This window comes from Bombus pyrosoma, linkage group LG10 (assembly GCF_014825855.1).
Source record: "Bombus pyrosoma isolate SC7728 linkage group LG10, ASM1482585v1, whole genome shotgun sequence".
Lineage (NCBI taxonomy): Eukaryota > Metazoa > Arthropoda > Insecta > Hymenoptera > Apidae > Bombus > Bombus pyrosoma.
This window is the reverse complement of record NC_057779.1, coordinates 7295434-7321727: the sequence shown is the minus strand read 5'-3', so window position 1 is coordinate 7321727 and position 26294 is coordinate 7295434. Positions and strand designations below refer to the sequence as shown.

Below are 26294 nucleotides of genomic sequence, written 5' to 3'. Positions count from 1 at the left end.
TTTCAATACAACGTCTGAGCTAATACGTATAATTTGAACGAACAGAATTTATGGTTTCTTATTTTATTTCTTTATTTATCATGTCTTAACTTAAACAATACAAACTACTATATTGAAAAAATTATTAAAGATAAGGAATAAAACTACATTCATGGATAAAATATTCTGCATTTTTAATTTACAATTTTCCAATACACGTATATAAAATATAAGTACAAGCATTCACAAGTAACACATTTGCACATGTTTTTAAATATTATCAAATCTGAAGTTCTTCTTGTAAAATATTATACCTGTTTTTTAGGCTCTCATATCAGGGTTGAAAAATATTTTTTGAATTGATAAATGTGAAAGATTTACCATTTCGATAATTATAATTTACATATTATATAAATAAGGAAACTTATATTAAATTTATATTTTCAATATAACATGTATAGATTGAAATTCATATTAGAAACAGAAATTACAATCATCATTTTTAATCGTCGAAAAAAATTATAAAACCTTTAACAACACTCCACAATTACAAACACAATTGCAAACATAACACAACTCGTTCAATACATATTATTTTCTTCGTTTTAGTTAGTAAATTCGAATATTGTGCGTGTATATGCGTTATACGTACAATAAATCGAATTTGATTATAATTTGATACATCTCAGCTTGATGTCCTTTAGTCTAATAATTTAATTTTTACTATATCTAACGCAGCAACATATTATAATAGAATCCGATTACAAATTTCCATTCATATTATTCGATACATTCCACACATGTATGTCAAAAGTGACACAATTCAACACAAGTTTTTCAGGAAAAACGAAACACTATTTGCAAGCTAAAATGGAATGTGTAATTCTCCATTTTCAGTCCTGGAAATCCTTTGACGGTTTTGATCTTCTTCGATCACATGATTAAATTATTTTGATACGATGATACTTATTGTGACACTTTTGAAATACACGTGCGATTTGTACGAAATTATACAATATCCATCAAAATATTTTAGTATATTATAAATTTAGTATAAATATTAAGTGCTCTGTAAATAATTATCGATTATACTCATCTTAAAATATATACATGCAAACACATCTTACCAAACATTCATACCTGTATATGTTACAAACACATATAAAGCTTCTTATTCCTCGCACCACATTCTTCAAAAATAAACAGAGAATAACGACGACAATCACATTCATTCTTCAAACATTTCGAGCTGATGTCTCCGCGGTATTTTGTGGAGTATTAGGTGTACGATAAATTCCACTGAATAAAATAGTACGAGTTGGTTTCTCATAGATGAAATACAAGAAAGGATGATTCGCATTAAAAATTGCCGGTTGCAATGGTCGTCCAGATCGGAAAGTGTAGAGAGCAGTAGCTGCGGCTGCAGTGGTGCCCTCTTCAGTGACTTCGATTCGCGCACGATGGACAGCGTCGCCCAAATGCAATGGTTCTTCACCATCCTCAACGAAACCTCGAAGATTGGCAGCATTAGGCATTACCAATTCGCCTGCACCGATAGCATGAAGCAGCGTTCTTATTGGAAGATCCTTTTCGACTTCAAATCGCGGTAAGATAACATCGACTTGTTGAGGTGGTATGCCGGAATCCAAGAGATCGCGGAGTTCTGTGGATCCTAATTCGGTGGAAATGCGTTCTATTAGTTGACGAACACTGTCTCTTTCCCCGTTTTGTTCAACGTTAGCGGCTGATTTTGCGACGGAAACAGATGGTGGAAGAAGGACGAACATTGAGATTTCGTTGCCTTTGTACGGCAGTTCTAGCACGTGCGCGCCAAGTACTTCGGAGACGACTGTAAGGAAAGATTATTTGTATTTATTTCTATTTATATATATTTGCAATGATATAATATGATTATAGCTTTTCTAAGCGGGCAAAAGAATATAAATCAGAATTATTAGTCTTGTAGAGACGTACTTACAGCACTTGAACTGCAATGTAAGATCAGGTGGTTAAATTTTGGATATGAAAGTTTATAACATACAATGTCTTGTCCCATTTTACTTACAAAATATATACAGTATACTTTAGAAGAGAACCAATGCGGATTTAGAAAAGGAAGAGGAGTGACCGACGTGGTATTTGTGATAAACCATATCATATACAGTATACCCGATTTAGAAACATTCTTTTTCTTTCGAAACTGATGATTTATTCTGACTAAAATTTTTAGTTTGACTTTTATTTATTTGACCAAACAGAGTTTGTCACAATTAAAACGTTTTGCAACCAATTATAAGCATATATAAAAAGATCAATGTAGAATATATTATCATACTTATCCTATTTTGATTAAAAATTTGAATTATACTCTTTTTGCCCACCACAAATTTCTGTAGATAAATTTTAGTTTTTCATAAATTTAAAATGTGTAACTTACGATGATTGAAATGTCCTGACTGCTTCATGAATGTAACCATGGAATGTTGAGAGTTCGAAATGTAGAAAATATCTTTCTTAGAATCAGTTGGATCGAAACGACTTTCCCAAAGACCTTTGAAGTATACTGCGTTAGCCAGGACCAAATCAGTATCTTCTCCAATACTGTTAACAGGAAGAAGATCGCGGATATGTCCTTTGGTCATGTTGCTCACCCATTGATTAATGTGATCACGAACCGCGCTTGGATTAGTATGAAAATCAGTCTTTTCCAGTTGGTCTCCAAATAAGTCCAACATACATTCTCGTACTTTTCTCGTGCTCGATACCCATAATCGATTCGCTGAGTTGTACTCGTAACCTCGTGATGAATTCTGAATAAAGGAAGAAAACTAATTTAATGATTCATTCTCTAAATACTTCGATGCTGTAATTTTAATACTATAAAAAAATTCTGATATTTTGGGATTACATTTCCTATTTATACCCCTTATTATATTAATTATTACTGCATCAAAATTCGTTAGCAGTAGTACAGAAACTATTATTTACTTGCAATCGTCATAAATTTCATTGTTTCCAAACATAACTTTTACAAAATTATCTAGCTACTAAAAAATAGAAAAATTTCAAGTAATGTAAAGAAAGATATTCTTCACCCGAACATTACAGTCGCACCAACTCGTCACGAACAAAGGCAAGAATTATATAACCGATTAAATAAAATCATTTACTTTATGTCATCCGTCCACGTCGAGGAAACAAACATTATTCACGCGTTACATTCATAACTTTTGAATAAGAAATTCTATAGAGCTATGAGGTCGAAACGCTTCCTACTTGAATTTCAATAAGTTCAACTACCTCAAAGTATCTAACTACACAGACTACCAAGTCTAATCCGTTAAGAAGTGAAACAATACCTAAAAATTACGTAACATTACTGGCACACATATTGCTTTGTTAAAGTACAAAAAAATATATTAAAACAATATATAGCATTTAAATAGTCAAACTTACTGATAAAAAAAGGTGATTTCAAGTAAACTTTAAAGACGAGAAAGAGTATTGGACAAATCCTTATAGCTTTCGTTCATAATTATAATTTTAAAAAGCAGAATTTATTGTTGTTACTATTGCGCAAAGGGGTCCTGATGTTACGGTTATGTGGCTCGCCTTGGAATACTTGCAAACATAAACGTTAAATTGTGCAACAACTCCAGCTAAATCCTCACCTCTTGGTCACCTTGATTCTTGAGGGAATTCTCGTAAGCATAATATCGTTGCACGTCGACCTTGGACAGATCGTTAGGTAGATGCAAGGCTTTTTTTAAGGAGTCCTCAGTAGTGCCTCGAGCACCGAAGTACGCCAAGGTCAGAGCCTGATGAAGACTATGCGGACTGTAGAAGATGTTGCCGCGCGATTCGATCAAAGACATCTTCTTAAGAGTATCGAGAGCGAATTCGAATCTCGAGTTGACCACACCTTTCTTTGAGCCAGCGCTCATCGTCGGAGGACTGTCGTTTCCGGTAAGACATTGTGCTGATACGTAAGTTACCAGCAACAGTACTGGTAACACCGACGTTGCCTGAAAGAAAGAATGATTGTTAAGAAAATAATATTTTAAAAGTTTCTGAAGAGTTTTCTTCTTGAAAACAGTTGAATTATTGATAATAAGAAAATATGAATCTTTTAAAGTATAATAAGGGGAATTGTAGGTATAAATTAGTTTGGAATAAATATTACTATTTATTTGTTAGGATTTGTTTGATGAGCACGGTACACTTGCAGCTTTTTATGGAAAGAGTATGAATGGGTGCTGGAGCGTTTGTATATTTTAAGTTGAAAGCAAAATATTTTTATAATATCAATACTTAGAAGTAAAAAATCGAATATACAATTATATAACTATGGTGAAGTGAAACAAAGAACGTAAAGGAAAATACGAAAGACCAGAAACTAGAAAATTGAAACGAAATACATGCGTAGCTTACGCAAAGTTAAATTACACCCTTCGAAAACGTCTACGGACATTCGAGTAATTTCCTGTATCATTATAAAACTGCGAGTGAACGACATTTCCATTTTATCATTGTGTCATAGTTGTTACTAGCCTCCATTATCGCACAATTACAACTTCGCTATGAACGAACAATATAGCAGAAATTCGAAGATAATCCATGATTGAAGAGTATCCATGATTTAGTGAAAATTGCTTAAAACGATTCGTACAATTGACTTTCTCTATAGTGTAGGAAAAAAGCGAAGGTATCTTACCGGAAACATTAAAGAAAACAAATAAGATGAGGAAAGTATTTTCAATCCTGCAGCTAGACGTTTCGCAACCCCTTCACATTTCGAGAGCCATGACCTCTAATTGTAATTTATACAAGTTCTGAGATCACGATCGTAAGGTCAACAAATAAATCGTCACACACGTCATCCATATCTACGACACTTTTATGTCAAACGGGGGAAAAGTTTCGTGTAGGAGTCACGCTCTAGTTAATCACAATAACATACTTTGCAATTTTAGTGGCATCAGATACACTTATTTAGGGTAGAACTGGTTTTGTGCCCATGATAAAAGATTATGACGAAATCAGTATCTACTGTTCGTCAAAATACAAGTTTGGAATTTTTAAATTTCTTTTGTGAAAGAATAAATTTATGTTAAAATAGTTTGTTATGTCAGATTATTTTATGTTAAAAATAGTTCACAATTGGACAACGTTTGAATTAAATTTGTACTACTTGCTATAGAATAAACTGATACTAATATTTTACTTATCTATTATTAATTTTTCAATCCATTATCAAAATTATATTCATGCAAATATAAAAATATATTTGACATCAATTTTACAGAAAATTTCATATAATTTAACATAAAGTTTAAACATTTATAATCTCTCTGCCCTAATCTGTATTTTATTATATGAAAATACTCTAGTTTCTCACTAACATAAATATTATCTACCATATTATCAACAAAACACCTACCATTTTAGCAAGGCTACTATATTTTTAAAATTACGACATTAGTCGATTATATACTTGGAAATACCATCATCATTTTTTTAAGAAACATCAACAAAATATTGACCCATTGGGAAGTTTTAAGTTTATAATTTTCTTCTAGAAATGTCATTGCCGATATTTTTCTCCGCGAAGAATTCATCGGTCTTCAAAAGAATTACTAAAGAACGGTATAAAATAGAAAGTAAAATATTCTGTTAATGATTAGGGCTAACTTTGATAAAAACGTAAGATGAATATGTTTTCTCGAAGGGTTCGGAACGCAATAGTAAAATTAGTGAAAATTACACGATCTGGGACGAAAGCAAGATAAACTTTGAGGCGAGTGAAAGCAACGAGCAAACCGTGACATCATAGTGTCCGGCTTTCTTGGTTGAAATTGAAGTATGACGAGCCTCGTATGACGAAAGCAAGAGAAAACACAACCACGCCTGTACAGTTTGTTCCTAATAGCATACTAGTTGTGGCACGTGGGAAACTTGCATGAATTATTCCACTTTAATTTCGCCTTATGCAAATACTAATACAGAATTTACGTAATTTCGTATGCGACTTTCCAGTTCCTCGTTTGACAACCTTCAATTTCATCCCATTCCACTGTTTACTATTTCATTATACGTTCTTCGGAACGATTTATGAGATCCTTGATTTATGAGAATGGCATCGTGTAATTTCTATTTTACACCTTTCAAGATTTTCTCCTATTTCCACGGAGTACTTTTACTTGTTTCAGTACTTAAATATTTATTGCCATTTTCTATTTGACTTGCTGTATTCTTTTTTTTCATTATGTATCTATCACTTGAATTTATTATCTTCGAAATTTGTACCCTTTTTACAAAAATGTTTCATCTTATGTTAGAAACAAAAGTGAAAATAATTTATTACGATACTGCGGATGTTTATGAATTTATAACAAGTATAAAGATTCAAAAATCCACAGGATACGCATAATATGAAATTTTTCAACAGCGTGAAAATAATATGAAGTATGAAATCTAGAAACTCAAATGCGATGATCAGATAATTTGTATAATTTAGTAGCAGATTTTATTATCAAACTTGTTAATGTTATACGGGAATTATTTATCGATACTGGTAACTGGTAACTTGTAAAATTTTACTACGACTGTACAGTATAGCACAGGCAATAGTAGTTGACTATTTTACTGAAATCTTTCTCTCCGCAATGACATTGGATTTTTTCGTAATTTTTAACAGTACCAGCATTCACGAAGACATTTAAAATCTGACAATGCCAACAGAGACAATCGGCGAATAACAAGTGAATTCTTCGAACATATACGTGTCCAACTTAGCAAATAAAGCACGTATCACGCGTGTAATCAACCGCAGCCTAGCGTGGCTATACACAAAGTCAAATTAAAATCGAATTAACGCAATTCATCAATTAAAAAATAATACAATAATGACTGTTCCAACGTTCCTTGTAAACGTTCTTGTCAATTAAATTCTTGTGATTATGATTCCTCCTTGATGTAATACGAATGAGTAAAAATGTGAGTTAAAGACTGTCCTTCATGGTTTGAGGAAGGCTGATCGTAAAACAAAGCAACGAACATTTTCACTTCTATATGAGAAACTTAACAGCGTGAAAATATTAATGGGAATCAAAATATGTAGGTTACAGAAAATTAGTCAGATACCAAAAAAATGACATGTATTTTTTAAATTCTTACGAAACAGGGGAAAAGTTCATTTTTATTTGAATGGAAGAAAGTGGCCAGTAAATGTGAAAGAGGTTTTTAAAATAAATTAAGTAATTAAGAAATATTAATTTTTAAGTATTCCGTAAGTTACGAATAATTATTATAAATAATTAAAATTTGTCTGGATACCGGTAACCATCATCGATGACGGAAATGTTTTTGATTACGAAAAACCATGAAACAATTTTTCTCCAAAATCATAAAATGCAACTTGTGATCTCAACTGAGTTGTCAATTACCTACTACAGCAGCTGTTACAACACTAAACAACCAATTTGAAAGATATATAAACCTACAGAAATAGAAATATTTGATTGAAACAGAATATTTGAAGCACGCACGATAGAATATTATTAACTTAATATCGGATCGATACGAGGTATGGAAGAAAACGATAGAAAGCGCAAAAAGCGTATACAACGAGATAAGTTATCACAGTTGAACTTTCCATTACGAAGACAACAAGAGTCATGCATAAAATATCATCCTACTAGATTTAATGAGGAGTATTTACGTAAAATCTCTGATAACTAACGAACTCGTTACTTAAGCATCTTTTAACTTAAATTAAATATAAAATTAAAAAACAATTTCATTTTAGGAACAACTGACTTCTAAAGCGTCAATACATGCAACAATCGATGCATCGATACAATTTTCATCAGACTAATAGGATCTCCATCGACAACTTAGCTTCCCATTACAAAGATCGAATCTTAATGCGGCTGAGACAATGAAGATCTACGTTAATTCTACGTCGTTTCTACGGAATTCTAAATCGAGACTTCATCGAAGCGTCACCACTCACCGGTTTGAAAAACATTTCGCTGATCTGCGCCTTCTTGTTCTCTAGATTCTCAAATTGTAAACTATCGGCTTAAATACGAAAAAACGTCCGATTGTTGCTCGCTACGAAACTGAACTGAGTGCGGAGAAGGAAAAGCAAAGTCACCGAGGTGCCCGCGAGTAACTGGCTCCTCGACCACTTCCCCACCACGAGTTTTACTCGCGAGTAGAGTCACGTTTATTCATCGGACGAATCCTTTCCAGCGCAACAGCGCAAACCAACGTTCACAAAGCCGATAGGTCGTTACTTCTGCGATATTGGAAATGCCCGATACTAATGACTTCATTGCCAGGAAATCCCATATGAAGTCGGTGGGGAAACTACGTCATAATCGGAAATCGTCGATACAATTCATTATATACGCGTACCTATGCGTACACTTTCAATACATAGTTAGTTCTTCCGATGAAAGCGGATGTTAGGGTTGATAAACTGATACCTAAGTGTCTTTGGAGAATATTTCGTCATACCTGCGGCATAAATTAGTCTACTTACGAGTACTCGTACAAAACCCGTAAGCTCGTAATTGTAATTAACATATAAATCGAGGCTAACGTATGTAAACCAGAGATAATCCACCAGTTTGGTAGGTTTGGCTTCTCAAATTACATTTTCCTCGGTACTCTGTACGGGTGATTCAAGGTTATTGAACTTGTTTGATTGCATTTAATTATGCGACATTTTAAATAATTTTTCTCAATGACAGTCACTGGCACGAAGTCTATCCAATGGTCGAATTAACTTTTTAACGTTTGAGATTCTATAGAAAAGTGAGAAAGGAATAATAGAGCGAAGACAATAAAAATATATAAAACACAAAAGTATAGATATAGGAGATAATAATATTCCAGATATACTTTTATACGCATATAAATAAAACATAAAACATTTAAAAATAAAAATGCAATTACGAAACGATAATAACAAGTACGATACAATATTTAACGCGTGTATATAAATGATATAGATAATCGCTATTTATTTATTTTATAACTACAAGAAGATAAGAAAGATGTCAAGTGTCACAAGAAAGATGTCTTCGTTCCATCAACTCAAGCTGAAGCAAAAACTAGATTCACTGTAAGAACGTTCACCCTTTTTGTCTTCACCAGTAATAACTTCCTCCTTCGACGCCATTTAAGGCGATCGACATCAGGAATGTAGTTCTATTTGACTTCTTAGAATCGCAAATTAACGCTAATTTTACGAGTAACGATCTTCGCTAGATTAATTCTTTCACCTCAACGATGTTAACTCACAATTTTCTAAATTTATTCTTAGACTGCAGATGTTCATGCATTTTTGGAAACCTTGAGACTTTAATAATTTAGATCGCATATAAATGCATATAATGTGCAAAAATATATGAGATATTTAAAGTAGAGCAACCTAAGTATTATTGATATTTGGTGTATGAAACAAATTTCTATTTAGTTTCTATTTGTCTAACTATGTTCATAAAAATACAAAAATTGCGTCTATTCGTTACATTAAATGAATATTTCATTGTAATTTTCATACTTTATATTTATTATAGTCTGTGTTTCATGTTTCTTCAAATTGAATATTTTTAATCCAGTCAGATTAAAGCACGAGAGTTGGAAATGAATCACAGTTCCTTGCGTTTTCAGAAAGCGTTCTTTAGAATTTTCTCCTCGCTTCTCCCTCTTCCAGAATTTATTCAGTGAATAAAGCAGGCTCCATTTCAAAGCGTTGGCCAATAGCCAGAGAAAGTAACTCGAAAGGAGTGTTAGTTCCTTTGTGAGTTCTCGAAAATCGTTACCGAGTCGAGATCGTTTAAACGGCTATAACAAGAGCGATCAACAAATCTGTCATAAGATTTGTTAGAGATAATTAAGCGACATTGACTCCTATTGTATCATTGAATCTTTCCAATTGAAAAAGAAATCAAGTTAATAACTAGAGAAATGAATTCTTTTCGATTTTTGCGTAAAATGGAAATTCAATTTCTACACCTATTACTTTCTGCATTTCTACGAGCAAATTAATATAATTTTCTTCGAATCGTTATTCTTATGATCCTTTCATCACTCGAAAAATCGAATCATTTCCTACATTCTTAGAATATTATAATAATCTTCTATATATCTTTGTAAACTCTGCAATGTCTTCTAATTAATATTTTCGCTATTTTTATTATCATTTCATCGCTTGTAGTACATTTTTCTTCTCGTATAAGCTCGAATTTTCTATGATATAAACTTATCGACAAACTCGTAGTCATTCAAGGAAGGAAAAGATGCCATTAGATTCTTTAATTAATCTTGCATAAGAATAACAAGATATGTTTTCCTTCGCTATATTTCATCTGTTATTGCGAAAGAACAATTCCATTCCATTGTTCTGTCTCTTCTCAGTCATAACTGAGAGCGACCAGTTGTTAATTACGTATAGATGTTAATGACGAACCTGGAAATCCCACAGCTTTACTTACAACGCATTGCTTTTACCGTTGATTAACCGTAACAAGCTGAAAGGTGAAGCTCCGTATCGTATTATGCAATACAATATGATTACGTATAAAGACACCGTCAGAAAGAAAAGCCCTCGTTGTTATTGTGACAGCAACGATTGAAAGACATCATTATGCGAGACACCTTTCTAAAGTATCTTTAAAATTGTACAATTGTATCGTATAATTTAAAATTTAAAAGTAGACTAATAAAACTTGATAATATTGTAATTTGTGTAAAAATTAATTGAAATTATCTAAAATTCGAAATAATAAAAAATTTTCAAAATATCATTATATATTAAATATATGATATTTCTTTTGTGTCTGCAATATTTTTAATGTTGTTTCTTCTATCTCTAGAAGAACGAGTGTCTAGATATTCAGAGGTGCTTAAAAGTTCGTTAAATTAACAAGTTCATGGTAATTTACAGGATAAACTTTCTCTTTTAAATTTTAAACATTTTTAAATATTAAAAAGACTATAGAAAGAGTTATGTTATTACATCTTATTTGTTTTACGATCTCTGATTAATAATAAGATAGCAAGTAATATCTTTAATATTTGAAATGTCTGGAAAATTTTGATGAGAGAAATGACAATATTACGACGCATGCTATCTATGGTTATGATATGAAGCAATTTTAAATTGCCTTCTCATATGTCAGACGAATCAATACATTTTATCGTAGTGTCAATGTTATTCGATGATACGAAGTCCATAGCTACAAAAATTCAAGTATATATAGGCACGGTTATTACACTTTGGGGACTGTCAAAGACGATAAGAGATATCAAATTATTTAATTAAACTTTCAACCACTCTAGAGTTCGTTATACATATATACGTGAAATTTGCAAAATTTACGCGTAAGTATACTTTATTAAACTATGAAATACCCAAATTAACTGTTTCACTGTTAAATATCAAAGTATTAAGTAAATGAATTAGTTGTTAAGATACTGAATAAATAAGTAAATCGAAATATTTTTATTTTAAATGATTTGGTTAATTTTTAATTCTCTTATACCGAACATGAGAACGTTTCGTAAGAACTCGAAACGCAAATATTTTTTTCCATATGAAGCACATTTCATGTATACTTTATCTGCATATTACAATTTACGCTCTTTCATAAAGTTCCATTATATAATGGCGTAAAATACAAATTTTATTATATATCGTGCAATTTATTATTGAAACTAGAACTTGTACCATAATCCCCCGAAAAGCAACTTATATTACTCTGTAAAAATTTTCTGTAGCAAGTATGCGAATAGTTTCATAAGGCAATATACCACAAACACAAAACACAAATCTACAAATCCAACATCTACATTACTCCACGAGGTACAAATTATCGTATATGACAACGACTTACCTGTAAATTTCTCACCAACATCTTTCACGATGGTCAAAAGGTTCTTCAACGACTTTAGTCTTCTTTCCTGTCTTTTTTTTTTTCTTTTTTTTTTAACTAAAATTGATTGGAGCTACATTCACTCGCTAGTGTTACGTTACGAATTGTTGGTGCTAATGAAAAAGGCAAGTATTCTCGCTACGATATATTAGGATAATATGTTCGCACGAAACTGGACGTTCTCAAAACTAATCCTCGACGAAGACGCAGTTTCAGTTTTCTCTTTCGTATGCATTTATACCTTATACGGAGAGGCAGGCGGCAAAAGACGCGTAGGACGCAGGGAAATCCCAGCGAAGTTAACGATTATCCACTTTTTTCGTGACAATCTTCTTTTTGTAAACATGTTGATTTTGTACGGTCGACGGCCGCAATGTTCCCGGAAACTCTCGCTTATCAACGACACCATTAATTTCCACACGTGGATCTGCGCAATTACTCGTAATTTTCGTTGCTCTGATCCTTTCGACGAAAATCGAGCAAGTCTGTGTTAATTTTGCAAATACGACGATGAATTATGAAGATAACAGTGAATCATGGGCATGGAGCGATCTTAAAAAACTGCCGAGACAAAGAGGTAAGATATCTGGTAAAATATTGGGTTTTTTGTAATCTCGATGATAGAATATGTGCCTTTTATTCATTTATACTATTTTCTGTAATATTTATTTATAGAATATTCGTAGAATATCGGTAAAATAATTCTAAGTCATAAAGTTATTTATGTTAATCATTGTAATTGCAATACAATCTACTGCAACGGAATCACTGACCATATTGTCAATCATGCATTTACATCAATACTGAATACAGGCGGAGAACAAAAATAGACGTCAATTTATACGACATTGGAAATTCCATCAATATTCCATTCACAGACGATTGTTTTATTGTACTTCATCATTATAATGTACTCATTTATCATGTATGCAAATACACAAGTTGATTTTACTTTTTTTAAATGACAGTTCCAGTGAAATGCTTCAAAAGCAAACGAAGGATTGCGAAACAGTTTATCTTGTGTAGACGAAATCACGTGGTACTAAATTTACTTTCTTTTTTTTAAGCGGACTCTTGATCTCGAAAAAAAGTTCAGAAAGACCATTTCATCTTCAGTTCTGAAAATATAATTTATTTTATCATCAATTCCGAGTAATTTCATATAACTTTTTTTTACCGTTTTGGCATCTCAATGGAAATTTGATCGAGATTGCTTCGATGGTTTGAAAGAAAATCACTTAATGGCCCATTTGTGGAAAATGGATCGTAAAACTGATAACTTCTTGGAAAGATAGAGCTTAGGCGTAAATTTAGGACAAGATATTGGGTTGGCAACTAAGTGATTGCGTGTTTTGTCATTAGAGGTGGTAATTAGTTGCCAACCCAATATATCAGAATTTAAGCAGAAGCTAAAAAAATATATATTTAGCACATATGTATAAGTAGCATTTTAGTCCGAATCGAATAAGCAATCATAAAGCAAATAATTAAAGGAAGCAATTCCTTCAATTTTCTTACAATCTTGTCATCTTTCTTGATTTGTAGGCTCTAAATTGCTGGCCAATTAATAGCCTATGAATTACGCCGGAAGCAGCAATAGGGATTATCTTAATACAATCATGAATCAATAATTGATGGTAATTTCTGTGGTCTATGGTTTCCTCCCTGTGCAGAGTCCCTTTTTCTTGGCCTTACCTATATCCATTTTTATTGCGATAAATCTATTAAGATAACTTAACACCGTCCGAATTATTATCGATAATTAGCTAAATTCGAGAGGCTCGTGTCACGTGTATACCTTCGTAGTTCAATTGGATAACTTTTAAAAACAAATAACGCGTAACTCATTGCAGCGATATGATGTTAGAAAAGCTGAATTAAAACCGATGTAAAAGATTCTTGTGTAATAGCGGAATAATACTTCGACGTGGTATTTGAAAATCGAAATAATTTCTCGAATATTTGAATGATTTAATGTGAACATCGATATTTTAATCACGATATAGAGAATTTAATAAATGAAATTTAATCGTGAGAAAAATTTTAATATTACGATGATCTGTCTAATTCACGTTCGAGGAAAATCGTTTCACAGAAACCTCGCCGTTCCATGCTAAGACACGTAATAGTAATCGGATGTATCGTCATCTGTACATTTGCGTTTGCCAAATCCATCAAAAGCAACAAGCATCCGAAGAAATCACAAGTTGATCTACTTTACATACTGCAGCGATCAAATTGTAATAAAGTCGAAAAGCTTGTTAAAATGTGATATCTTGCTTCAGCGTCATGAAAATAGAACGATAGAATTTCCGAATATGGATTCATCGATCACGGAAGTACCTACCTTCAGCGATAGTACCTCGTTGAAGATGTTGGAAGATATCACAGCCAAAGTTTGGAGAACCTTGCCTGTGATTAGCATACCTCGAAGTTGGATACTTACTTATTGCGTGAAATACACTGAGATTTCTGAAGATGTTGAGAAAGCAACGATACAATGCCAATACGACGGAACAGACTGGGATTGCACGTTCATCGAGTTGGTAAAAGCTTATAATTCGAGATTCGTACTCGTAATTTATAAATAGACTTCGAAAATTTGTAATGCAAATTCAGATCTTTATAAACACGATTAAAAGGCTAGGATCTGGAAAGAGATTCGTTTCGCTCGTTAAATATTACAACGAATACTTTACTTTGCATATACGTTTCCATATTATCTGCATTCCGAACATGTTTGCATCTTTAAACCGATTACTGAGAATGCATAATTATCAGAATCATATATCACTTTTATTTTCTCTTTTGCCCGTTGTAACTTTTAATAACCCAAGGTGTTTTTCTTTTAACTCCTGTCTGTTATAATAACTAAGAACGTAAATACGTAAAACATGAAAGATTAAATGTATCAGTAAAAACGAAAAGCCGATGACTCTGGCAGTTTCCTATTCTTAGCTAAGATTCTTGTTTACCGATTTTCCTTGGCACATACTGTGAATAAATCAAAAGTTTACCAGAGGTAAAAATCCAAACAAGAGAAGAAATTCATATTTTGACACAAGGCCGTGGATGTTTAATGTTCCACCACATTAAATTTATGTTGTCAGTTCTGTATACTCCCTCAAAGAAGTGACATTTACCTTGACATTTTGCATACACGATGTATAATACGATTACTTAATACAATTTCTTAATACAATCGGTTATTATTGGCAATTTCAAGCAAACGTCAACTGTGAAAGCACTTTACAAAACTCGAATTTGACTCATGATGATCTTACTTCTAGAATCTAAAATATCGGCTTAATTAAATTAAACGATACTGTCGTTATTTTAGGCTACGAAAAATATTGATTTCTCTGTTAAGGTGAATAATTTTTTAATTATTTTAAATCATTCCTATAGTTAGTCCGATCTATTCGTATCTTCCTATAAAATCTAAAAACAGCTTTAAGAAAGAAATGTTCACTGAAGTTAGTAAAAACTTAAATGACAACGAAAAACCATTAATCTCGATAAGTATTTCGTAAAGTTGATGCAACTTCGTTCAAGTTTAATTGATAACCAGGGTGGAGGACAAAACGACTTTAACATTGGAAAAATTATCTCATTATTTCACAATCTTTCTAATCGTGGATTGAGATTAAAACTGCTTCGTGCGGCCGAAATTTGTGGGAAACTGTGGCAGGGCTACAAACAAATTCAAGATAAAAGATTAATTCGTATGCGATTGAACGTTCACGTGAGTTAATCGATAAATTCGTAAAAATCGTGTGATTTGTTTGTTTAATATTTATTCCCATCGAAGGCGAAGAACAGAGAAAAAAGATTTTCGAAAAGAAATAGGAGTTTCCGAGGCTCGGGAACAAGAGAAAAGAATTCAAGAAAGAAAAAGGTGGAGGATCGTGACGAGGACGTAAAAAAAAGGAGACGAGCTGCCAAGAAAATGCAAGCCATTCGAAGGAACTTGTCAAATAAGATTACGGAACTTGAAACTAAAGGCAAATAAATAACATCAGAATAAATATTGGTAAAAAATAACAGTATCATAACGACAACAATAACAAATAATGATAATATAGTACTAAAAATATCTGATACGTATAGTAATAAATAATTTTACGATAGCTATAGCAGACAAAACAATTTAGAAAAATTTCATTCGAAAGATTCTAATCCAATCTATAACTGCACTTTTCAAGTTTAATAACAATTTTAATGATATTTTTGTCATATTAGTTTTTAATTTTAATCGTACATAACGATGTCCAACGGTAGAAAAATTTCACGTGAAAGGGAAAGTAAACTGATTCTTTTCTAATTGGAAGCATTAAGAAAGAAAATCTTAAATTATATGTAATAAATCAATTTTCTAGAAACTTTAAATCCAGAAGAAGAAACCGAGCTTAATCGATTGCGTTTAACAGCGGCGAGAAGACCTCCTGACAATTTAGAAGAATATTCTCTAGCGAATGATCGAGCAGAATTATCTCGTCTTCAAGAAATAGGTTTATGCTTGACGCAACAGGCTGCAAAAGCTTGTGAATCCACTGTACTCGATGCAATCCAAAAATTAATATAATAAAATTTCTCGTATTTTTCGACGATACCTATCATGCAACTACAATAAGCCTTAAAGCTTAGATTACAGACGTTATTTGCCTATTCTCTGACCATTTCTTTGCTATAATAAAGACAAGTATACATGTAAATACAGTAAAGATAAAAACGAAAAGAATTGAAAAAGCACGACAGCGATAAATATCTATCAACATAGTCAACAAATAACGAAAGACTACAGACATTCATATCACATTTTAGTTGTATTAATTCGATACTTGTAAACACGCATAATTAAATATAATTTTTCTCTTTCATACGCATCATCTTTGAATTAATACCATTGCTTTTTGCTCTTCTGATTCCATATATATTATATGTACGATAAATCTGGCTTCGTCGATATATACAGCAAACATTTGCCTCTAAATTAAAACACTAGTCACAGATCAGTTTAATCTAAACTAAATTTCTTAGATGCGAGATAAAATAGTAATACTACGCGTCTAATAAACAAAGTATATTATATTTATCTTAACGATTGAGGAGTACCTATCGCTATACCAACATTTTATAGCTCTAATAATTGCTCGAATGTGTATTTTCAGTTCGACACGAGAGATTCATCTATTATCATTCTACATACGAAATACTTAGCGATGCTATCTTACGTGTTTCTTTCCATTTGAATACTCAAATACGTGCAATCGGATCACAAATACGATCAAACTGTATCAACTGGGTTTTGGCGAAAATTTTTTATGATCACAAGAGCGATATTCCATCGGGTTGTGTATATTTACAATTATTGCCCTTTCTTCGTCAATTTTTCAAACTTTAAAGATATTTTTACAATGTTAAGAACGATATTAGCAAGCATGATTCTTTTATACTGTCACAGTAAGTCAACCTTCGATGTATTAAATAACCTTTAAAATACCGTTTGAATAATTTATCGTAACATTGTGTAACTGATACGGTTATTAATGATAGCGCTAAACGACGACACCTCTGTAATATCAAATGCGGTTATGGCACAAGATGCCAACACGGATATATATTTTGATAAATTAAATATCAGTCTGTTCGAAGTATATCCCGTATTGATTTCACCAAACTGGGTAAAAATATGAAATCATCGACAAAAGTCTCCGTACACCAATAAAAAGTCAGAGTTTTTATTAAAATAAAGCTATAAAATATCATTGCAAAGTTAGTGGATTCTACTTTAAGAGGAACTTCAAACAAGAAGAATTCTTACTCGGCTAAGAGCTATTTTATATTTTTGCTTCATATAATAATAATAAAAAACCAATATTTCAAATTACCTTCTATTTTAAAAAATTGTCTTTTTATAAGATGTACAAAGACTTTATGTAACATTGTCACTGATTGTATAAATTCTTTATTAATATGAAATGCATCATACATATATAAAAATACATATATGATTCTTGTTATAACGAATGAAATATTTATAAATACAAGTACAGGTATAAAAAGACATATATATAATCTTCAAAATCTTCAAAATTCTCTCCTTTTTTTTACAAATACTAATTATTGATTTTTATATGCAGATATTACAAATTTGTTTGAAAGAAACTTCGTTATTAGATAAATTACACTCGCATATAAGCGACTGTAGCAATTACCCCTGTATGTTTTCAAAAATCATTGAAAACGAGTCGATGAAATCCGTTGTATCCATAATACGAAATGATACAATAGACGATGTCATCGGTAAGGAGTTCAAACAAAATATACAAGACTGTACAGTTTGGTGGAAATTATTCAAACATTTCAATAAGAATGCAAGTGCTCGTCGTGAGTTAGGCAGATGCTTGTTTCAAACGTTCTCATTCGTAAGCAATGATTCGAACAATGGTGAAAAAAAAAGCAATACGTTTATGAGAGAGAATGAAATAAATTAGATAGAAAGAATCTTCATTAAAACGCATTATTTTATGTTTGTAGAAATGTAGAGAACCCGTTTTGGATAAAGTAAGATTACTCTTATTTAACACGAAAGAAAAATGAAGGTAATATTAGTGTGGATCACAGCATCGGAATAATTGAACATTGGAAGAGAAATATTAATATCTTTTTGTAAAAAAATTGTTTATTAAGAAATAGAACTTTAATATATTTCTCAAATATAACAATTATATATTCAGAACAGTGTTTTTATAGGAATCCCTGATACTAATATCTTCTACACTTTACGCAAAATTATATAATTCGTAGGTATTTGTGTCCCCTGTTGTACAAATTGATTTCGCAGCACCATGGTTTCATAACACTTAATACATATTATTAAAAATATAATACTGTATGCTACATGTTTTATCAACACAGACGTATTATATCTATAATACATAATAGCGTCTTACTGAGGAACTTAATTGATATTAGTAAGATAAAAGATTAGTAAGATATTTAGAAAAGGAAGAAGTTAACATTAAATATCGATAAATCAAAGATTCTTCTTTCCGGAAAAGGAGGCGGTAAAAGTAAGAAGAGAAAATGGAAATGGAAAGGAAAAGAATTGGAGCAGATAATACAATATCTTAAATATTTAGCATATATTTTTAGTAAAAGCGAGAAAAATACAGAGCAGTTGAAAGGGTTGATAAAGAAAGGTAATCTGGCATTAAGGCAAATGTGTGGAATTGGAGTTTATTTGACTTATTGGAAATAAATTTATTTGACAGTTTAGTAAACAATGTGATATCGTGCGGAACAGAAATCTGGAGATGGGAGAGAAGAAATGAATTAAATAGAATATATAATAATTACATATAATCGTTAAGAGAGAAAAAGAAAGAAACAGAAAAATATAAACGAGAGAGAATGCGTTCTTAGAAAAAGGGATGAGGATGTACAACTTCAAGAACGATTCAATAGGATAATAAATTCTAGGTTTAACTAGATATAAGGATCTAATAACAGATGGGATACCAAAGTACTTACTTAGTTAATAAGAGGATTAAAGGGAACCAAATTAATCGGTATCTAGGGCGAGATATGATAATTTAAAGGAAACAGAGATAATATTAGGAAATTATGACAAACACAAAGAATGTATGATATGGGGAATGATATAACACTTTCTAAGGCTATACAGTAGGATTGAAAAAGGAAGTGTAAAAATTGAGGAGATTTTGAGCAATAAGGGCTCAAAAGAAAGGACAAAATAGCTAGGGATATTGGATAGAGAAAGGAAGAAGAGGACAGACATGTTCGAGTCAATTGCGGACAACGGTTGTCCGCAAGGTTGGACAAGAGCTGATGTTAGTGGGGTTAAAAGGGAAGGCAAGCAAGTAGAAGAAAACAAGTAAGAAAAGAAAGCAATAGGCAATAGTTCTACATTAGTTCAGCTTTAATTTTAATTTTCTGTGAGCTAAACGAATCAAGTTCCTTTTCTAAAGCTATTGAACCGAAAAATAAAGTAATAGTAACAAAACTAAAAGTGTATTTGATAAACTATCCTTGATATACTATGTATATACCTAATATCACCATTTTCAAATGAATGTTTATTAATTCAATTTCTAAAAACTATACCAGTAACTAGAACCTAGTCATTTTGGAGACTATTTCATATTTTCAATTATTCTGTACCCATATTTTAAATCCAGCGCCTTTTTTACAATGTCGTATAATGTTTAAAATGCCGATTATCATGTAAAGTATTGATATAACAATATAATAACCACCATAAACAAAATACTGGAAAAAAAGTACAATGTAAAACATTTCAATATCAATATCAATATCAATATGAATGTCAGTATCAAATAGAAATCTAATCAACTAATAGAACTCATAAAAAGAGATAAAAACAAGTAATTTTTTTAGTCATTCATTTTATGCTCTTATATTTTATTTAAAATAATTAAAAATTATTAAACGTTATATGTCACAAATATGGATTTTTATGTCTTATATCATTTATCACATTCCTCGTATCTTTAATTACATTACATTAGGAAAGTTTCAGTAAGTAAAAATTTTGCATAACTTGAAAATAAAAAGTAAAATAACTAATTCTGCAGTTAATATGATAAAATATTATTATGTAATTGAAATATTAAAGATTTTATATATATATAAGTATTGTTTAGTACTTGTAATAAATTGAACTGATATTGTAACATCCTTACTATCTATAGTTATATATTATTGAAAAATTTTTACTTTCTAATAATTCCAGCTATAAAAGTTACTTTTTCCAACGTTGAATGTACATTAAAACGTACAATCCTATTAATAATCGTGTACTAATTTAAAATCGTTATTACAATATAAAAGTACCATCGTAAATTGTTAATACCAAATATGTATCACACATGTCACACCACATCAAATGTCATTAATAAATAAAATATAATTACTAAGTTATAGAGTCCAAAATTACTAATAGGTGAAAAACCATTTTAAGTTAATATAATAACTAATTATTAATAAAATAAGTACACTAATGCCTGTTTAATTGTTACATTCTGACTTTCAAAATTATCTAAAAAGATAGGTGTACTGGAAATTATAGGCTACTATATTTTTTTCGAATTTGCTTGTTTCTTAAGCGGGACAGTAAACTAATTGTAAAAAACATCGAGCGTAAGTGAAGTACGATATATCGCACGATCGTGCTTATTCATACAATTAAAGTTCGTTCCAATACCAGGTATATATTCATTCTCAATGTAAAACATCCGTGTAAATAATTCTTTAACCAATAGTTATTAAAATTTTTTCGACACATTTTTATGAGTTTTATTAGCTCTAATAGTATTTAAATAATAATCTTACCTGAGATCTCAGATTTAATTTTAAATTTCCATTTACTACTATAGCTGTTAATACGCTTTGCAATAGTAGTGCAAAAAAAGTATTTATACCAAATATCAAACCATAACTATCTTCTGATATGCATTTTGCAACTTCAAAACTGTAAATTATACACATAAAATTAAAATATATGTGGCCTATTATTTTATTTGTAACAAATAAATTCATATGAAATTGAACCTTGCAACAGTAACCATTGTATGATAAATGATTCCAAATACTATGTACATAGCATATAACAACCAAATACTGCAACTATATGAAGATACCACTAATAAAATACCTTCCACAAGTGACATAGATGATACTACTATGTCTCCAATTAAAGACCAATTAAATGGTATCTTCCCAATACAAAAAACAGTGATTGTACCTATTAATAAAAATAGATATATTGTATTACTATCATAAATATTAATTTATATATATATATATTATACTATATTACTTTATCAATTAAGTTATACATTGTGCAAAATAACTTGTTCACCTATAATTGTATATAAAGCATCTACAGCTCCATTGTAAATTTTATCCCCAGGGACTACAGCAGTTTGCCACAATAATTGTATATAACTAATAACTTGCAAATATCCACAAGTTGAAAATGACCACCATATTGACCATTTTACAACATGACTATTCAAATATGCTTGTAAAAAATCTTTCCATAATAGAACATAAGCTTTTTTAACTTTATATATCAGTGAAATATTAGAAAAAGAACACTCAGATTGTTCAGAACTGTGTAAAACTTGATTTATATCATTTTGTTGCAATTCAATTGTTCCATTATGAGTTGACAAATTATTTTCATTTTTTCTATGAAAGTAAATAGACTGGCCAACTGAAGGTAGAAAGAATGCCCATATTGTTACAAATGTAACAGCTGAAAGATGAAAATTATTTCACATGACGAATTGAATTTTTTAATAGAATATGTGTTAAATACAAAAATACAATAACCTACAATAAAATAAATCTCTTATAAATCAATCAAGTTAATTACAATTCATTCCTCTTTTAAATCAAAAAAATTAATTTAAAAGCTTACAAATATGAAAGATTTTTTGCCATATACTAATATCTAAATTATTATTTAAAAAAAATATAACACACATTATTTTTATCTCACATTAATATGAAAATGATCATTTCTATTTTATATAAATGCACAAAAATAAGTACCTCCAATTGTAAGGTAATTTAATTGATGATAATCTAATATACCAAAAGATACTGTTAATTGTGCAATAATACCAGCCATACAACGACCAACTAGAGCTGCTGCTTTTGTATGACTAGTTACTTCCTGATAATGTTTTTTGTCAACTTTAGCATAGATATATGTGTAATATGCTACTTCCGTGGATAAAAACAAGCCATAAAAGAATTCTAAAACTTGCATAGTTAAAACATCTTGTCCAAGTATTATTAAGAGATATGTAATAGTTCCAGAAAGACCACATAAAACAATAATTGGCTTATATCGTACAAAATCGGTTATTAAAAATACAATAATTAACGTTGCAAAATAGGAATATGTGGAAACAGGAAATATTTTCTGGTTTACCTGAAAAATAATGACAATCTTACAAAATTTTGTATTGCAAATGTATTATGTAACAACTGTTCAAAATAAAGAAAAAATTCAACAAAAAGAATACATATAAAATTCACAACATTTTCAAAATTATTCATTAATTTCTATAACTACAGTATTAATTATTAATATTAGTTATTATATATATAGTGTATTTACTTGAACATCTGTAAAATTTTTCCATGGCCCTGTTAAATAATCAGTCACAAAAGACTCTGAAGGCCTAAACTCTTTAAAGCAACCAAATACACACAAAATACATGAAATTATTATCCACTTCATACTAATAGCATACTTCTCTCTTCTGCTTTGCTCTGATTTGATTTCTTAAATTATATTGTACAATATCCTTTCAACATCTTTTTGTCACATGTCATTCATATTTCATTCAAAGTATCTAAAAAACACATGTATTACCAATTTACAAAATTGATTTGATCATTCTATGTCATCACTCAAATCATGATCATTCTAACTTCACATTAGCTTCTCAAATATATGTAATTTTGAACTTTCTATTTCACTAGCACTAAAACTTTCTTCTACATTTAATCAATTTCTAAGAATTATTTTCCTATGATGTTAATTTTGTTAACATTCAATATTATTGCTTTAATATTGTTGCCAATAATATTACAATTATAACCAAATTTTATAAAATTTTAATCCTTTCTTATAATACCCAAACAAGCAATAATTTAAAAACTTACTGTCTACATTGGATATTAATTTTGATTTTATTCATGTATTATAGTCACAAATAACTTTATTATTTAAAACGTCGTAGCATACAACTCACAACTTAAACGATACTGACAGTCCCGATCAGCTGTATATTCACTAGCCCAAATTGTAAGATCGAACACGATGAGGGCGCGACAATCTTATCCTTATCATACAATAAGAAGTTAAAGGAAGGGAAGATTTTATCGAATTAAGCTGACATCAAGTGGCGTATATGTGTATACAATAAGATAAATTTTGATTAAATTCCATTAGAATTCTTCGAGCGCATGCACGTGATTTATGGTTTCATCGAATAGTTACAACAAATCGATTTGTATGCAGTTACACGAATCCAAATGTAACATTGTACAATACGTAAAATCCATTGAGCAATATTCACCAGTCTAATTTTGAACAGACCGATTCATGACAAATGCACTTTGCATGTACGCACTTTGAACTAACACTCATCTGAAATTATATATAAAATGTTATTTTAGATGATTTAATCACAATAAATAAGTCAGAAGTTCTTACAGCCATATAATGTAATCTGTTAAAATGTATCGTACAAATGTAAGCATAACAACCACTATTGCTTACCTTCTTTTAGTTTTAACTTTTATTTTCAATTAATATAACATATATGATATTTTCATGCAGTATTTCATGTATTATATATTTCATGTCATCATAACATAATTTATAAAAAATTATCTTTTATAGCAAAATGGGCAACCCCAAAGGGCAAATACTGAACCCATTCATCAAAATCGAACAAATGGAGGAAGGCAACCTCCTCCTATAAATATTCCAATAACAGTTTCGGAGCAATTTAGAGAATCATGGTTAACTGCTATTATTGGACTTATTATGTTTGCAACTGGCATGTGCCTTTTATTTTGGAATGAGGTTTGTGAATTGATTAAACAAAAAAGTTTGTATTTTAAAACTACATTTATTATGTAGTTTACTATATAGTATACTATTTCCATAATATTATAGGGAAGAGCAGTAAAAGTAGCACATTCTTTAGATGAAGCTTTACATAATGTAGCAGTGCTTCCAAATACGATGAAATTATTACCTGAATATGAAGGTCGTTTGATACATTTATCAGGCCCATTAAAGATATCAGAACCATTAACTGAACCTGATTATGGCGTGATTGTATCAAGTGTGAAACTGAAACGCAGAGTTCAGATGTACCAATGGGTTGAGATAGAAGAAGAAAGAAGGTATGTTATAAAACATGTTTCTTTTCATTATAAATAAATTTGTATAATTTATCATTTATGTAATTTAGCTTTGGAGGAGTAGCAGAAGAGGAAAAGCATTATTATTACACAACAGAATGGAAAGATAAACTTGTTGATTCAGATCATTTTTATATTAGAACTGGTCATCATAATCCAAAAGAAATGCCTATTAAAAGCCAAGTGCAGATTGCAGATGAAGTTAAGATTGGTGCATTTACTCTTGGAACTGAATTGAAAAAGAATTTTAATGATTTTGTAGAAGTTACCAGTGATGAAAGACCTGAAAGTAGAGATATTAAAATGCACTCGGGTTTATACTATCATAGCTCTAATTTATGGGAACCTGAGGTATACAACTATACCTTTGAATCAATTATGAACTTAAAACAATATACTAAATAATTGACCTATTTGTTTATAGGTAGGTGACATACGTATACAATTTTCCTACGCAGGAAAAGGAGGAGATATATATTCCATAGTTGGCATGTTGCAAAAAGGAACTATCGTGCCATATATTACAACACATGGAGAAGAAATTTTACTTCAACGAAAGCACAAAATATCAGTAGATCAGATGTTTCATTTAGAACATGTACACAATTACTGGCGTACGTGGAGTATTAGGTAACATAATTTTCAATATTCCTCGAAATCTTAAAATTTATTATTATAATATTCCTAATTATTTCAGAGGGCTTGGATGGTTGGTCCTATTTTTAGCAGCAACATGTTTAGCAAATATATTAAGGACAGTAATTCTGAATTCAACATTCTTATGTGGAATTATTGCAGTTGAATCTTTAACAATGTCTGTATCAATGTCTATTAGTTTACTAGTAATTGGTTTTGCTTGGGTTTGGTATCGACCAGTAATAGGTCTTTGCCTAGCATTAGCATCAATTTTACCATTTATTTATTCAACATTAACATCAGCATCTCAATCTCAAAACCGTGATAATTATAGAAGGTTATGAATTTTTATTAAATAATTAAATTTTACTTATGTAAATATATTAACATATATTCTCTTTTTTATTATACTTCAATGTGCTTATTTTGTGTGATCTAACAAAAAATGTCATTATATCTAGTCTTACTAAATTTCATCAATTATATCGTAAACTGTTATATTATAGAAATGTCATTAATAGTTACAAATATCTAAAATATAGGCAATAAATTATTTTGTAAACATTAAATACCTTTGTATAATTTTATGAATTAGGTTATTTCAGTAATAACCTTTTCTTATCCTTAACTAAAGATCTTATAATATGCAATATTATTCTGCGAAATTTTGAATATTATAATTTACAAGAAATAAATATCCGTTTTGATTTTATTCCCTAGATGTAAAAT

General features: G+C 30.5%; 4 protein-coding genes across 8 annotated transcripts; 2 read left to right on the top strand and 2 right to left on the bottom strand.

The window, feature by feature from the left end:
- Positions 1–148: 148 nt before the first annotated feature.
- On the bottom strand, positions 149–12047 carry LOC122572161 (serine protease inhibitor 88Ea-like). 2 transcript variants are annotated; one of them, XM_043736811.1, is made up of 4 exons: positions 11889–12047; positions 3651–4004; positions 2417–2789; positions 149–1828 (listed from the first exon to the last, which is right to left on the bottom strand). In XM_043736811.1, the coding sequence occupies exons 1-4, from the start codon at positions 11907–11909 to the stop codon at positions 1215–1217; spliced, it is 1362 nt and encodes a 453-aa protein (XP_043592746.1). In that variant the 5' UTR covers positions 11910–12047; the 3' UTR covers positions 149–1214. The 2 variants fall into 2 exon arrangements, with proteins under 2 accessions (XP_043592746.1, XP_043592747.1); XM_043736812.1 differs by lacking the exon at positions 11889–12047 and adding an exon at positions 7994–8146.
- Positions 12048–12253: 206 nt separating this feature from the next.
- LOC122572164 lies at positions 12254–19318 on the top strand. Of its 2 annotated transcripts, XM_043736819.1 has the most exons (8): positions 12254–12504; positions 14213–14473; positions 15499–15672; positions 15739–15931; positions 16307–17390; positions 17484–17983; positions 18071–18233; positions 18468–19318. In XM_043736819.1, exons 1-5 carry the CDS (start codon positions 12445–12447, stop codon positions 16510–16512), a joined length of 894 nt encoding a protein of 297 aa, XP_043592754.1. In that variant the 5' UTR covers positions 12254–12444; the 3' UTR covers positions 16513–17390; positions 17484–17983; positions 18071–18233; positions 18468–19318. The 2 variants fall into 2 exon arrangements, with proteins under 2 accessions (XP_043592754.1, XP_043592753.1); XM_043736818.1 differs by lacking the exon at positions 17484–17983 and having other exon boundaries at positions 18071–19318.
- Positions 18593–23880, bottom strand: LOC122572162 (thiamine transporter 1-like). Of its 2 annotated transcripts, none has more exons than XM_043736814.1 (7): positions 23747–23880; positions 23107–23344; positions 22533–22917; positions 21835–22233; positions 21525–21717; positions 21306–21444; positions 18593–20222 (listed from the first exon to the last, which is right to left on the bottom strand). In XM_043736814.1, exons 2-7 carry the CDS (start codon positions 23227–23229, stop codon positions 20100–20102), a joined length of 1362 nt encoding a protein of 453 aa, XP_043592749.1. In that variant the 5' UTR covers positions 23230–23344; positions 23747–23880; the 3' UTR covers positions 18593–20099. The 2 variants fall into 2 exon arrangements, with proteins under 2 accessions (XP_043592749.1, XP_043592748.1); XM_043736813.1 differs by having other exon boundaries at positions 23658–23799.
- On the top strand, positions 23851–26156 carry LOC122572163 (transmembrane protein 43 homolog). Of its 2 annotated transcripts, none has more exons than XM_043736817.1 (6): positions 23851–24007; positions 24400–24585; positions 24679–24911; positions 24980–25280; positions 25354–25559; positions 25627–26156. In XM_043736817.1, the coding sequence occupies exons 2-6, from the start codon at positions 24547–24549 to the stop codon at positions 25907–25909; spliced, it is 1062 nt and encodes a 353-aa protein (XP_043592752.1). In that variant the 5' UTR covers positions 23851–24007; positions 24400–24546; the 3' UTR covers positions 25910–26156. The 2 variants fall into 2 exon arrangements, with proteins under 2 accessions (XP_043592752.1, XP_043592750.1); XM_043736815.1 differs by having other exon boundaries at positions 23856–24249.
- The last annotated feature ends 138 nt before the right edge of the window (positions 26157–26294 follow it).